Raw genomic sequence first — 15,681 nt, forward strand, 5'->3', positions numbered from 1 at the left:
CAGAGGCAGAAGTGGGTGGAGCAACAATTATGGACAATAGGCTAGTTTCTACACACACTCTCACACACTCTTTAGCCTCCTTCTAGGGAAGCCAGAGGCATCAGAGTTTGAGAGCATCTTCCAGCCAAATGAAAACATGCAGGGCTAGTGGCCTGGGGAGAGTTCCAAGGGCCATAGAGAGATGCCTGGAGGGCCACATATGGCCCCCAGGCATCAGGTGCCCCACCCTGGTCTTTTCTCAGCATATCCTGTTGTAAGCATGGGGTATCTACAATGGGGCAGCATACATTGAAGCATAAGGACAGCAAGCCCACCCACTTCTATTATGTCTCCCCAATCACAACCTGTCAACTCACTGCTCCAAAGCAAGTCCTTTTAAACATACCATCAAGATTTTTGCTATGCCATTAACCTGCTGGCAAATATAATTGTAATTCCATTTTGTTTAGGGGAATGTAAGAAAGCAATGGTATTGTATATAAACGTAGCATCTTACTGACCAAGTAAAGGAGCAGGGCAGCCAGCATTCCTAAGTAATGTAAGAGATTGCATAATTCAAGGCACATACAGGGATATTGGTAATTGGAAAAGCTAATTCATTGTGAGGCCACTCACCACCACCACCCCCAAAAAACCCCCACAATCCACATGCATTTCTGATCCTAAAGTGTGCAGAGAAAGGAAGGCACAAACAACATGAATTTAAAAAGAGAAGGGGTTGAAAACAATGTGCATGCTAGATCAGAGGGTCTTGTGCTATGTCCCAGGAAGCATCCCTAAGTCACAAACTGAAGTTTAGAACCCTCTACCCCAATAACAAAAGCAAAACAAACAAACCCATTTTATTTAATGGGGCTCAGTCTTGTCCACAGAACCCAGACATGTCAGGTAAGAAATGCAGAGGAGTACAAGTTAAGGAAGAGTGCATTTGTCCAAGGATATTAAACATCACCCGCAGATAAGGATATAAACCCCACCCACCTCCAAATGTCCTGAGTGCATCGTAACTCAGCAGAGCTGGCCACAGAGATACCCCACTGCAATAACTGAAGGTGTGTGCAAGGGACTGGTCCTCATGCTTCTTGTTCCCCGTTATCACTTCTTTTCCCTTCACATGGTTCTGTGCTTTACAAAGCAGAAATTGTGAATATGCATTGAAGTTTGATGGTATAAATGCATTTTCTGTCCCTCTTTCCCTCCATCTCCCTTCTTTTCCTCACTTATCTGACCTGTGTTGAATTACAAATTGTAAGCTCCTCAGGGCAGAGACCTATTTTTGTACAATTGAAAACACCAAACATATTGAAGGTATTATGCAAATAAACACACACACAGACACTGCAAAAAAGGGGCAATTGTTATCTCAGATAGGTGTTCAAATGAACAACTAGATGCACAAGAGTAAGGCGGAAGATAGATGCTTCTCCACCCCACACTCCACCACCACCAACCTGTGTTCATGGCTGGAAGTCAGGTGCTTGGACAGCAACTAGTTCCTATCAGACAATGAAACAAGATCTCCCTATGCAACAGGTGAAGGGAAACTTGGGCCCTGCAAATGTTGTTGAACTGCAAGTCCCATCATCCCTGGCCACAGACCGTGTCTGCTGGAGTTGATGAAAGTTGTAGTTCAGCAACATCTAGAGTGCCAAAAATTCCCTGCACTTCCTATGCAAGGACTAAGAGCCAAACTGCACATTATGTTAGCTACATGGCTGTTGGGGTGGACAGGTTTGTCTATTTTTGTTCCATGGTAATCTTGCACATTTTTATTCATAAATCCATCCCATCCTGTTTCTAAATTCTTTTCCTTTTAAAAAAAATGCATGAAAATTTGTATTTAAATACATATTAAATCACATAAAATATATATTTAAATATGCATCTTATCTCAATAGACACATTTCTACATGTATTTTATTCTAAAATACACAACTTGTAAAGCCTTTTGGAGCATTTCTTTAGATAAGAAATGCACCACAAAATTCAGAGAACTGCAAAATCCAAAGGATAGTAACATTCCAATCTGTGTGTTATTCCGGGAGATGAATATCAGGTCAGTTTGCGTAGAAATCAAAATCCTCAAGCAGCTTTAGTAGGTACACTTTTAAGGGCAGGGCTTTGGTTTTCACTTTTACATACAAACTGCCTCAGGGTCTGCGGAAAAGCAATTCAGACCTGCATTCTTGCATTTGGGGTAGAAAGGATTTCGGCTCCGCACACAACTATAATCCTAGTTCAAATTCCTCCTCCTCTTCATGCCTGCAACATTGATTTGGAAAAACTTACAGTTATTAGGTAAAGGTAAAGGGACCCCTGACCATTAGGTCCAGTCGTGGCCGACTCCGGGGTTGCAGCGCTCATCTCGTTTTATTGGCCAAGGGAGCTGGCGTACATGTGGCCAGCATGACTAAGCCGCTTCTGGAGAACCAGAGCAGCGCACAGAAACGCTGTTTACCTTCCCACCGGAGTGGTACCTATTTATCTACTTGCACTGGTGTGCTTTCGAACTGCTAGGTTGGCAGTTATTACTCCAATGTTATTATCCCCCTGTGCAAATCACAGATGTAGGGCCCTCCATATGGACTGAAACCACAGCTGGTGGGGAAAGAGATTAGAGCCCCTTACCCTTCCTGTGCTAGGGTTCCAACCCAGATCTGAGCTCCCATTCTGGCCATTTATGTAAAAACAACAAAACACACTTCTGCACTCAAAGGCACATCTGCATGGCTAACATAATGTGTACCTTGTCCCTTGCAAAGGAGAAGGGCAGCTGCCCTCTTCAAGGTAAACAGAGAAATGGAACTGGATTGCATGCTGTGAAGAATCAAAGAGTAAAATCAGAAAACATCTCATACACTCTCCCTTCCACCTGCTTACTTGCATTTCATTTGGACAGCCTGCCTCATGCTTTGAAAAGAGCGAGCACAGGGTGCAACAGCAGCAACAACAGATGACTAGTATCTGGACTGGTGCTGATGGGGATACTTTACTGAGAAAAGGGGTAGAAATAAACCGAGCATCACGGATACTCAATAGGATTGGAGGGAAAGTTGTCACAATTCACACACTTGGATGCAGTTTGGAACACACTCATATACAAAACACACACACAGAATAACATCGGCAAAAGATCATGCACTCAGTAAAAGAGTTGCAGGAGTTCCAAAGGAAAATTGGAGAAGAGACACCATTAAAGTCCCCACTACGCAAAACACAGCGGCTTCCACAAAGCTTTGGGAAATCAACAGGGACACTTCTGTTGTGGTCAATAATTTTTCTTCTCTTACAATATGCTACAGCTTGGCTGTAGGAGGAGAAAGCAGAAGCCAGCTACGCAAATAAAATAAAACTGTACCTTGTCAGACTCCAGATAACAGGAATTTTCACATCACTGATGTAGAAGATTCTCTTGGATACCTAATTTAGTAAAAAAAAATATTTTTAAAAAAACATAGTTAATAAAAGTGTTTTTAAAAATAAAGCTTTATTAGTCCGACATAAAGCAGAAATCAGGAGCAGCTTGATGCTTGATAGTTTTACTCGGAAGCAAGTTCAATAGAATTTACTCCCTAATAAGTGTATTTACAACTGCAGTCTTTGATGCACAAGCCTTATCTCAGTCCATTGTTTGAAGCAGGAGCACTGATAATATTAAGCATTATCTGAAATGGATTTTCTAGTTCTGTCCTTTGATTTTCCTATCAATTCTGTAATAGGAAAGCCATAGAAAAAGGACTAGAAAGAAAGGAGGGGGAAATTGCTAAATCAAAAACAAAACACCTTGCTCTCCAAGCTGTGAGCTAACGTTCCTTTATGGTGCAGCCTTCGTCATGTCTACTCAGATGTAAGTCTCATTAAGTTTAATGGGGCTTGTTCCCAGCTTAGATAATATAGAATTGTAGCCTTTAATTTTTCGTAATGCATTTCTTTTATTTTCTACTCATCAGAATAATTAGCTATGTTACTGTAAATGAACAAAAGAATAGTGAATTGATGTACATACATAGCAGTGTAACAGCAAACAGCAAACACTGTTGCCCCTTGAATTTCTCATGTTGTATAAGCTCAAACTGGCAGGATTTATTGAAAAATCTAATTATTTTAGAGGAAGAGAAATACATTCTTTACAGTGAAATCCTATGCATGTCTATTCAGGAGTAAGTCCTGCGAGGCTCACTCCCAGGTAAGCGCCTATAGGACTGAAGCTTTACAAGGACACAGTTTACAAGGAACTCTGGTGCAAATTTGAGCATGAATAACCTCATCTGCATTGCTTGTGACTGCAATGCATAATCAGTTTTACCCCAGAGTAATCCCATTAATGTCACTGCTCCGCAATAAGCACATCCTGGGTTGTACCTGAAATAATCATATATTCAATGTTTCCTCATGAACTCTGCCTGTGACGGAAAAGCACACAGCAGCAAAAAATACTGTAAGCTAGCCCAGCTGCGAATAAATCCATTTTTGGAGTATATAAGAGCATGACAAGAAATAAATCCTGTTTCTTGAGAGCTCTTTAAAAAAATTAAAAGAAAAAAGACAACTGATAGATATGATACCCAAATTTTATTTCCACTTTAGAAAAATTGTCCACTATACCATTTTTGAAAGTAAGGCTTCTATTTTTATATATCCTTTCCAACACCCAAGCTTGCTAGTGTAGAATATTAAAATGCGTTCCGAACAGGGAGACGATGTGAGGATGAACAAATGGGTGGATGGATAACGATCATTTCCAGATGCCTGTTTTGCCTGCCTCCCGTGTTATTTTTGGACCGAAACAAAAAACAAAAAAACTTGGGGGATACGTCTTCTTAAATGCAATATTTGGCATCTTGCCCAGGATCTCTTAAAGCAGATGACTCCTTTAGACCTTAGGTGTCATTTTCCTCAAGATGACCTCTGCTTTCATGCCAACTGGCAAATCCATCCTATTATGAATGCATTCATTTGGAAGGGATAGGTATTCAATTTTCCCACCCCCACCCCACCTGAAGAGCATCCAAGAAGTGTTGTGGTCAGCATCCTTTTATTATCTTTAGACTATAAAGAGGACATCCCTCTCCTAGCATTACAACTGACTCAATCAAATCAAAGCCCAACATAGACCTCTGCAGCATCCAAGTATTCAATTAAAATTACTTGATGATTGGGTATTAATAGAGAGGCAAAAATCAAGAAATGCTGCATTAGTTCGGTGTAAAATAAGGCAATACAGATTTATTAATTTAACATGGTTGATATCATCACCTCTCTCTCTCTTTATAATTTGGCAGCATTGCTATAAGAGTTATCATTTAATAAGTTTCCCTTTCCCCTATTATCTGGTTCTATGTTACAAATCATTTCCCCAAGAAAATCTTCAATTTACAATGACACAAATATTGTATTTTAGCAGATCTAACTAATATTTTATTTTTCTTATTCTAAATAAAAATCACTCGGCAGAAGGGCCTCCATCAAATGCATAACCGATTCTCCTTCCTGTGTTTGTGTTATCTGTGAGCAAGGAGGTGGCAAAAACTATGAAATGTGCTGTAAACTCCAGAAGGGCTCGAAGTGAAACAGTCACTGCAAGAGGAAATGAAACTCGGATTTATTAGGAATCACAATTGCTAACATTTGATTTCAGCTATCTAGTGATTTAACTATTTTGGCCTACTCACTGCTTCCCTTCCCCTTCAACTAAATTAATTACACCAATGGGAATACATATTGCGGTTATATCGAAAGAGATATTGGGGAAAATGGCTTCAGACAATAGGTCCATCGCACGGAAAAGCAAGTAATGCTTTGGAACAATTAGTTTAAATACAATGCCCCCCCCCCAAAAAGAAGACAGACGTATTTGCAGATACATGCAGGCAACTAGGAATGCAGGCAAAGAGCAATGTTCCCTTCCCAAGGCACATTCCAGGCTGCTTTTGGGGAGGATATGGGGGGAAATGAGCATGGCTTCAGCCTGTCCAGAGCTCTAGTCAAAGGCAGAGTCTGAACAGTGGACATTTAGAGCTTTGGGTGTCAGAAGAAGGGATTGGGAGGGGGGGTTGATTCAGTTGTCATTTAAAACTGAACCTGCCTAATTTGCACTTTACAAAACAATATACAAACCAAAGCACAGCCATCCTACACATGGAACGTGCTTCTGAATTTTGCAGAAATTCAGCCAGGTAACATTTACAACTAGGGTACACTGTGCATAAAAATGCGTATATCAGTAGAAGTAGCATAAAAAAATGCATTATATTAGAGAAAATTGCTTTGCAAAAAACAGTGTATCTCGGGAGGGGGGATGCATACGGGAAAAGTAGGTATTAGGAGAAAGTCACATTGAAATGCTGGTGAATTTTCAGGAGGAATTGAAAATAAAATTGCAAACTGATGTGGAAATGCAAAGAACTGAAGGCTGAAAAAATAGAAGCCGAGAGGAACCTATATTGTCAGATTTGTCCATCCCTAGTCAGAAGTGACTCCTAAAAATGTGATGAAAGAGGGAAGTAGGTGGTTGCCTTTAAATATAGATATATAGATATGCACACAGAGAGATAATAATTGCAACCACCATTTGCAACAAAAAGAAAGTCATTTGCACAAAAAGATACTTTAGGGCAACACTATCAGAACTGACTCCTAATACAGGAAGTACTATGGTTAAAGTTAAAAATGCACATTTTAAAAATTCAGCTAATGACTCAACCAATTAACTAGTTGGTACTGTCAGTTTTAAAAACAATAGTTGCAGTATTTGAGGAGGCAAGGAATCTCTCTCCCTAAACCAGCCTGATGCCCTCCAGGTGTTTTAGACAACAACTTCTGCCGTCCCAGCCAGCAGAGACTGTGGTTGGAGACTATGGGTCACAGGCTGGAGAAGACGCCTCTAAACCATCACAGCTGTAGGAGCTGAATTGCCATATGCAAGGCCACTGTCTGCCTTGGATAAATTATCAAAATCAGGATGTCACCAAAGGACTACAAGTGAACTAGGTAAAGGTAAAGGGACCCCTGGCCATTAGGTCCAGTCGTGACCGACTCTGGGGTGCGGCGCTCATCTCGCTTTATTGGCCGAGGGAGCCGGCGTACAGCTTCCGGGTCATGTGGCCAGTATGACTAAGCCGCTTCTGGCGAACCACAGCAGCGCATGGAAACGCTGTTTATCTTCCTGCCGGAGTGGTACCTATTTATCTACTTGCACTTTGACGTGCTTTTGAACTGCTAGGTTGGCAGGAGCAGGGACCGAGCAACTGGAGCTCACCCTGTCGCGGGGATTCGAACCGCCGACCTTCTGATCAGCAAGTCCTAGGCTCTGTGGTTTAACCCACAGCGCCACCCACATCCCTACAGACATACAAAATCAAGAGTTTGGACCGCTAGCCCTCCATTGCCCACCCCATTTCACCAGTGTTACTTACCATCAAACTTTACCCTCCTCCAGCTAGCAAAGGCCAGATTAAAATGGTCTTTCATTACTGCACATGGGTGTAGTCTGGTGGGCAGGGGCAACTGCCCCCCTAGATCAAGTAAAACAATAGAAATACTTAACTGACCAATCACGCCCCCCTAACAAAAGACCTGACCCCCCCCCCAAAAAAAATCCTGACTACGCTCATGTTACCACACACTTAAGATTGGGCTTCATAAGGAAACATGACCACATCAATGGCCATAGTGGGCTGGAGCAGCAAGTCTTTTTAAAGCAGTATTCAGTCTAGCACTGGCCAGGCAGACACCACAGAGATGCTCACAAACTAGGGCCTGAAGGCAATAACCGGCAATAGCAGTGCCCAGTGGTCAGAGACAGATGCTGTCTTTGATCGCAGAACGCTGCTCGGCAAGAGGTTTTGCTGAAGAAGCAGGGAGTATGATAAGCAGGTGTCCCTCGTCAATCAGAACAAGGCCGCTCCCATAACTGGCATCCCAGGTGCTGTTCTTCACAACTTTCTTTTCTCTAAGAGGCTAGCATTTGAAGGGCAGCAAATGACATCACTGAATGGGACAGGTTTAGGCCACAGGCCACTAGTTGCTGACCATTCTCACATGCACTGCGCATTGCAGGGCAGTGATGAGAGTGTCTGACTAGATGCGGAGAAACCCGTGTTATTTTCCCACTCAGGCATCAAGTTCGCTGAGTGACCTTGGGTTCACCGCCTCACAGGGTTGTTGCGAGGAGAAAATGGGGGTGGGAGGACATGTGCGCCTTCAGCTGCTTGGAAGAAAAGACGTGATATAAGCATAATAATAATAATAAATTGATTACTGGCAACCATCTACCTAGCTAGTAACAGACATATTCTATATATAGAGTCAATCTTTTTCTAAAGGCCACTTGGAATAAGCAATAAGACCTTGGAGCTGTCAGTAGCCTCCTCCTGCAGTTTACTAGCCATGCTAAGAAAACCATTTAAGCAAGCAGAGCTTGACATACTCGCATAATAATTATCACAAACCATCATCGTTATTATTATTACAGTACTGCAGTCAGAGTCTAGCTGTCCTCCAATAATCTCAGGATAGCCTGCATAGTTCCTCTTTTTTGTCCTCACAGCAAAACAAACAAACAAAACCAAATTCGGCTAAACCAAGGGAGTGAGTGGCCCACTACTCAATGAGAACAAGCAAACTTTGTGCATGAGCAGGGATTTGTATCCAGATCTCCCCAGTCCTAGTCTGGTGCTCTAGCCCAGCGGTGAGGAACTTTAGGTGAAGGGGCTGAATGTGGCCTCCTGGTCTCTTCACCTGACCCTTAGAATGCCCCCCAATTTGCTCCAGGCCCTCTTCAGTTGCTTTTGCCTGGCAAAAACATGTCCTAAAATTGTGAAGTTGCCTCCTGGATGAAGAGAGACCTGTGCAGAAACCTCTGGCTTTTGCCTGCCTGGAATGTAGCCTACGGTATAAAGGCAAGCGCTGCATCCATTGCTCAGCCCACTTTTGCCTCTGGCCCTGCTGACCCCAGGAACATGAGACAATATGGCCCTCAGGCTGAAAAAGGTCCTATGTCCCTGCTCTAACCACTACACCACCCCAACTCAAAGGCGCTCAGGGCAATAGATCTCATTCTTCACACCTCCCATCTTAATGTTATTAACTCCTTGTCACCAAATGTCACCGGGTTGGGAAAAGGATAGACACCTCAAGTACCTCGCCTAGTTATCAGAAGTCCCTCCTTTCTACCTCACATCATGTTAAAGAAAAACAAAGGGAAAGAAGGACCAAAATAATACCAGATATATGGAAAGGTGAGCGAGCCAGGCTATAGCAACATACCTTTGCAGTGCAGGGGCTTAGACTAGAATCAGTGGTTCTCAACCTGTGGGGTCCCCAGATGTTGTTGGACTACAACTCCCATCATCCCTGAGCTCTGGCCTTGCTAGCTAGGGGTGATGGGAGTTGTAGTTCAACAACATCTGGGGACCCACAGGTTCAGAAAGGCTGGACTAGATGATCCTTGGGTCCCTTCCAACGCTACTATTCAAACAGGTGTGTTTGCTGGGCAGAAGACTGATTTATCACTTTAGCCCATTTAAAGCACATGGAATCCTGGGGGACTGTAGTTTGTTAAGAGCGCTGTGAACTGTAGTTTTCCGAGGTATAAACTACAGCTCCCATGGTTCTTTGGGGGAAGCCAGGTTGCTTTCCATGTATAATGTGCAGGCAGCGGGATTTTTTAAAGGAAAGTACATCTGCGCTTATTGTAGGCTGGTCGGATTCTTTTTTTTAAGCTCTCGACTTCTCCTTTTGCTAGAGGAGTGCAATGATCAGCCACAACCCACTTGGGAAAACAGATTGGCTCTAAAAAGAAATTCTATTCCCAAAAGATCTAAATCTTTCCCAGCGGGAGTTCAATTTCTGCCGCAGAAAATTTTCCAGCCGTGAAAAATCACCCTGAATGCGATACTAGGCACCAAAAACTGGATCCCCGGGCTGAGGGCGGGCTGGTGGGGCGGAGGTTCCGGTTCGCTCTCTCATCCTTGCTTTGCCGCCGGACAATACAAAGCGCGCCGGTTCAGAAGCGGTCAACCCCCATGAAGTCCCGAAGCCTGAAGCATTCCCAAACCGGCTTGTTATCCGCAACGCTTCCTCGCTCGAGGTTTCAAGTGGGGCTCAGTTTCCCGCTGTCAGTTGCCAGCCAAAGAACCAGCAAGTTGTGTTTGGGGGGGTGGGGGTGGCTTAAGAGACTCAGAGCGCAAAATGATAGTCTGCAAAATACTGAGCCAGCACCGTATCGTTTGTAGAGGAAGCGAGGATCGGACGCCCCTGTAACATAGCTGTCAACGTTTTCCCTTTTTTTAAGGGAAATTCCCTTATTCCTAATAGGATTCCTCGCAAGAAAAGGGAAAAGTTGACAGCTATGCCCTGTAACGTCGCAGTCCTCGCCATGCTGAGATATAGGGAGCCAGACCCGTCAAACTTAGTGGGAACAGGGTTTACCTCCGACGAAGCAACTATAAGATCCGGCGGGGAGGGGGAATACTTCTGCGCCTAATTTTCCACCTGTGTGCCTTTTGGTGTCAATTTTGCCCACAGATGCTTTGAAGTTCCACGGAATCCCCATGCCACACAAGGGCTTAGGATCACCTGCCGGCTTTGCGGGCAGGAGGGGTCCAGCTCTCCAAGCGACTATCGCCATTTCCACCAGGGAGGAAGCGAATTATGAAAGGGCAGTTGCTACAGTGTGAGTTTAGGGCAGCGATCCAATCCACACTTACCTGCGAGTAAGTTCCATTTAACTCTTTACTTTAGAGTAATTATGAATAGGATCGCATGACTGAGCAATGGCGTTAATGCCGCGCGTTCGCCTGGGTCCGCAGCGCACGGGACTGAGACTGAGCCGCAGGCAGCGCCTCTCCCTCAATCTGCAGATCCTAAGCAGTGAATGCCAGTTAAGCACACATAGGATCGGGCTGCGATGGCTTGCAGGTTTTTTACCTGAGGAAAGGATGTGAGGAAAAGATGTGGTCCTAAGCAGGTTCACTTTATGTCGGAGGGTCGGGGGACTTCATCCCTCTTCCTCAAAGATCCCCAGGCCAGCTGCGCGGCATGAAATGAGCGATCCTGACCACAGGAAAATCCTGCAGGATCGAAGTTCTTCGTCGCCGGTCAGCTGAGTGCTGTCATTGAGCATTAAGGCCGCGCGGAGCAATGGCGCTCCGGCGAGTAAGGTGCGCCTGCACACCCAACTCTTTATCCTGTCTCGATTGTTAATATTCCTTGAAGTCAAGACACATCCTTTAAAAAACTTTAAAACGAGGGAAACTTAAATAAAAAATCCCATACATATCCTAGTGCCTACTACCGGGACCTCCTTCTTTTACATCAAATCTAACGACGAAGTTTTATTTAGGAGATTTAATCGGAAACAATCTACTGAAGACGAGATCCGTGAAGGAATTTAAGTGGGAGTCCACAAGATCCTTGGCGACCGGGCACGTGTCGATGCCTTTCTGTGTCTGCGCCAGAGATTTATTGGGGGGCGCGCACGTGTCTGAACCAGTTTGTTGGCGATGGTGGCTGCAATACTGGAATCACTTAGTAGGGTCACTCTTGCTGCAGAGAAAATTCCGTGGCTCTCAATCGCCTTTACGCTTTCGTGAACGCGCGGCAGTAAATCGGGGTACCTATGGATGGATACGTGGCTGATGGTGTCTGCGTTTTCGGAGTGAGGATTAAGTGTTAACAGATGGACAGGATTCAGTTCAGGATATATGGCTTAAGAAACATATATATAACTATATATATATGATAATTCTTTTTTTGGAAACTGCCTGAATGAATCCCAGCAGCCAAAGCTGAACTCCTATGCATATTTCCTTGAAAGGAAAGTACCACTGAACCCCTCTGCGAGACTGACACCCCGATCCTATGCATTCGTGCTCGCAAGTCATTCTCACTGTGTTCAGTGGGGTTTACTCCCAGGAAAGTGCGCACAGGATCCTACGCATGCTTACCCTGGGAGCCTAGGCACACTTACCTGGGAGTAAGTCCCACTAGCATCAGTGAGGCTTTCTTCTGATCGCGCTGTTACTTGCATAATACCGAAAAAGAACAAAAGAAAGATATGGGCAAACAGATGTAGCCAATCCCCAGTGAAGTAAACATGACAAGGAAATTGTATTTTAAATACTACAAACTCCGGGGAAGACGAGGAACCGTCAGGGCGTGTGCGTGCGTGTTCCCAGTTTAGTGTGGATGCTACGAGGCCCGATCCTACGCACGTTTACTCAGAACTAAGTCGCTCTGAGTTCAGTTTAACTTACTCCCACGTAGGGCGCTCAGAGGATCGTGGCTTTTAAGGGATGCTTTGCGGCTGTAGCTCCTGAAAGCGGAGCTACAAAAGTTCTGGCTGTGCACATAGACTAGGGAAGAAAGTCCCATTGGGTTTACGGGGACTTACTCCCGAGGAACCGTGTCGAAGGAAGGGGCTGCAAAGGGTCCTAAGTCAGCGCGATCTTCTGCGCGTCTACATGGAAACAAGCCCGATTGACTTCGGCAAGACTTACACCGGTCCTAGGTAAACGTTTCCCAGCCTAAGTTCAGCTCTTCGCCGATCCAAACATGCAAGACCAAAGGAATTTATTGGAGGCTGGTCAGGTTTCTCGACCGTCTCTCCACCTGCCTCCTCTACCCCCTGGCCAAAGTTCCCTCCTGCCTAGAGGGTGGGAGAGAGCCCAAGGAGCAGATTTGGGGCCAGGTGATCGCACAATGCAAAAACCTCGGGCTTCTTCTTCACGCCCCTCTGTCCAGCTGCTGATCGTTAAGAATAGAAAATCGGCCTTTGTTGCGTCTGAATCAACAAACCGCTGCAAATCCGGAACGCCCCTCCCCCTCCGTCCGGGGGATCGAGCACTCCTAAGAAAAAAAATGCTTGGGAAAGGGGTGTGTGTGTGCGCGTGCATGCGTGTGTGTGTGTGTGTGTGTGTGTGTGTGCTGTCTTAATCTTTCTTTGCAGCAAGGTGTATTTGAAACGCACTAGATATCGCTAGATATCAAACCCTGTCTTCAGGGGAAAAAGAGGGAGGCTTGAGATCTAGGCTGGGCGATCCCATCCTCGCTTACCTGGGACTATTGAACTGGGTGCTGTGTAAACATGCCTAGAACTGGATTGTCAGAGAGAGAGACTGGAACAAAAGTGTGCCAGTTCAAAGGGCCGCAGAAAGCGGGTGATCATTATAGGGCGGGATGTGTGAAGAGGAGGGAACGCTGCGCCAAAACCGCGACGTGGTTCTTCTCTTGGAAGTTAATGAAGCGGTTTTGATTCGGAGTGTGTCGCTGCGCCGTGTGTGTGTGTGTGTGTGTGTGTGTGTGTGTGTGTGTGTGTGAGAGAGAGAGAGAGAGAGAGAGAGAGAGAGAGAGAGAGAGAGACAAAACCGGTGGATCCGGTTTCATTCGAGCAAGACAGTGCGCGTGTAAACATCTTTGGGTCCCAGACGGGATTTCCCTAGACGGCAGTCGTGTGTGTGAAAGGGGTGGCGGTGGTCCCGTTGTCATTCCTCTTTTAGCAGATGGGTGTGAACAGCAAAGGTCCAGGGCTTCAGGCCAGCGGCTCAGGTTAGAATTAAACTAGACTTTTTGTGATAGTGGCTGCAAAAACGCCAAATCAGGCAGCTAAATGCCACTGAACTCACTGGAAGAAAACCAGCCCCTACTTGGTTAACTAAATCGGTGCGGGGCTCGGGGACAGCTTGGTTCCAAACAGGTTCACTTCCTGAAAGTAAACCTCATAGAGTTTCCTGAAACTTACTTCGAAGTAAGCCTGCAGCATTCAGCTGGCACCTCTAAATTCCTGAACCGGTGTCCCCCTATTGCTAGCGTTGATGTTGTGTTTTTACCGAGGAGATCCCTTCAGGAAACTCCCCTAACCTCGTCATCCTAAATACTTTATAGGGAAGTTAAGTCCAGCTAGAACCGAGTGTCAGTGTTCAGATGCAGCTAGCCGAGCTGGCCAGGCAGAACTGGAGCGGCCAAAACGGCATCACTCAGACTGCTGCTCCAAATAGCCGCCATGCATTTGTGTGTGTGTGTGTGTGTGTGTGTGTGTGTGTGTGTGTATTGTGTAGAGAAAACCTGCATTAGTGCAAACGTCTTTTAAAAAACAAAACAAACCGTATATAAATAGTGGGAAAAGAGGGAGACTTAAAAAGCCTGTCGCCCGGTTTTGGAGGAAGTGTGTGTTTGCGTGTGAGCCGATCGATGCAGCAAAATATTCGTAAGGCCCCTTTACGACTCACCAATTTTATTCTGGCATCGGATTTCGTGGACTGCAGTCCATGAAAGTTTGCGCCATCATAAAATGCGTTAGCCTTTTAAAAGAGGCCACAAGACTTCTTCAGAAAGTGCCTGCTACCTTCCTCCCTTGGAAATACGCCTTTCTGGCTACCCTTTGAACAGGCGTCAGAGTTTCACTGCGCTTGTCTGATGGCCCCCGTGATAAATGGAGGCTTCCCTTCCCAAGCACAGCAGATGCTGCCGTCCCCGCCGTGTGGTCCCGGATAACGCGGTAGCAGATAACACTGATGTAGGCACATCGCTCGCTCGCTCGAACCAGGAAGGCAGGCCCGATGCGCTCGATCTGGTATTCAGATAGGATAGAGAAGCGGAAATGGGTAGCAAGAAAGGAATTCGGAAGGAGCGCAGAGAAAGGCATGCATTCTGCGCCGCTGAACCGGGTGGGGTGGTGGCGGGGCAATTGGAGAGAAGGGAAGCTGCCTTCTGCCGAGCCTGACCATTGATCCATCAGGCCCAGTACTGTCGACACTGACTGGCAGCGGCTCTGCGGAATTTCAGGCAGGGGACATGGCCAGCACCACCTAGAGATGCCAGGGGTTGACTCTCGGACCTTCTGCAAGTGATCTACTAAATGAGATCTGTGGTATATAAAGGGGATGGGGAGTAGGAAAGTGGAGTGGGAAAGCAGAGGGGAGAGACTTTTTATTTTTGAATCATGTATCTTGCTATTTTATAAACATAGTAACAAGGAGGATGGGTTTTTTGGGCTGAGAAAGACGGAGGAAGGAAAAGAAAGTGAGACAATTCTCTTTCTTGCACAGCTGCTGTTGGGGGGGGAGTTGTTTTTAGAAAGCGGAGTGGATGGGAACTGATATCTGAGGACTCTGCCCTCAAGTGTGAACCATTAAAAAAAGGTAGAGAGCCTGAGCACATTTACACCAGAGTAAGCACCATTGAAAATAACAGGGTTTACTTTCTGAGTAAACGTGCATGACTTTCCACCCTTGGCCAATTGCACTCCATTTGGGAGGAGCAAAAAGTGTTATACAGTGAACGGCCCTGATGTCAAGAACGTGTTTACTCGGGAATAAGTCATAAACTTGTTCAAGGAGCATAGAAATGCAACCTGTCTTTTACTGCAGTATATACAGCAAGCAAATGTTGTTTGTCTACCCTGTACGCGGGCTTGCAAATCACATGTGTGAACATTGAGATCCAGGTGGGAAAATCGGCAACAAGGCTGGGAACAGAACGGAGGCATTACACAACGGAGAGAAGGCGGCTGCAATCCTGCCCACACTTCCATGGGACTGAAGTCATAGAGAATTGCTTCTGAGTAAACATGCACAGGATCAGGTTGCACGTGGCACTGATTTCTTTTCACCCAGGATTTGAAGGCCAGGGCATCAGAGACCACAGAGACCTGGAGGGCCGCGTGAGGAGGGGGCCTCAGCT

At 45.5% G+C, this 15,681-nt stretch overlaps 1 protein-coding gene across 4 annotated transcripts in view; it reads right to left on the reverse strand.

Moving 5' to 3' along the window:
• The window catches only part of MAF (MAF bZIP transcription factor), a 245,765-nt gene that overhangs the window by 223,019 nt on the left and 7,065 nt on the right, over nucleotides 1-15,681 (reverse strand). For 2 of the 4 annotated variants that reach the window (XR_014528798.1, XR_014528799.1), the window contains exon 2: nucleotides 3,359-3,420. Coding sequence is in view for 2 of the 4 variants with exons in the window: in XM_083515073.1 (XP_083371199.1) it covers nucleotides 14,392-14,569 (178 nt within the window). In the remaining 2 variants the exon portion in view is untranslated. Of the gene's footprint in view, nucleotides 1-2,243; nucleotides 2,263-3,358; nucleotides 3,421-14,376; nucleotides 14,570-15,681 lie in introns of those variants that run through there. The other 2 variants (XM_083515074.1, XM_083515073.1) reach the window with 2 other exon arrangements.

Source organism: Podarcis liolepis (assembly GCF_965112155.1).
Source record: "Podarcis liolepis genome assembly, chromosome: 7".
Classification (NCBI taxonomy): domain Eukaryota; kingdom Metazoa; phylum Chordata; class Lepidosauria; order Squamata; family Lacertidae; genus Podarcis; species Podarcis liolepis.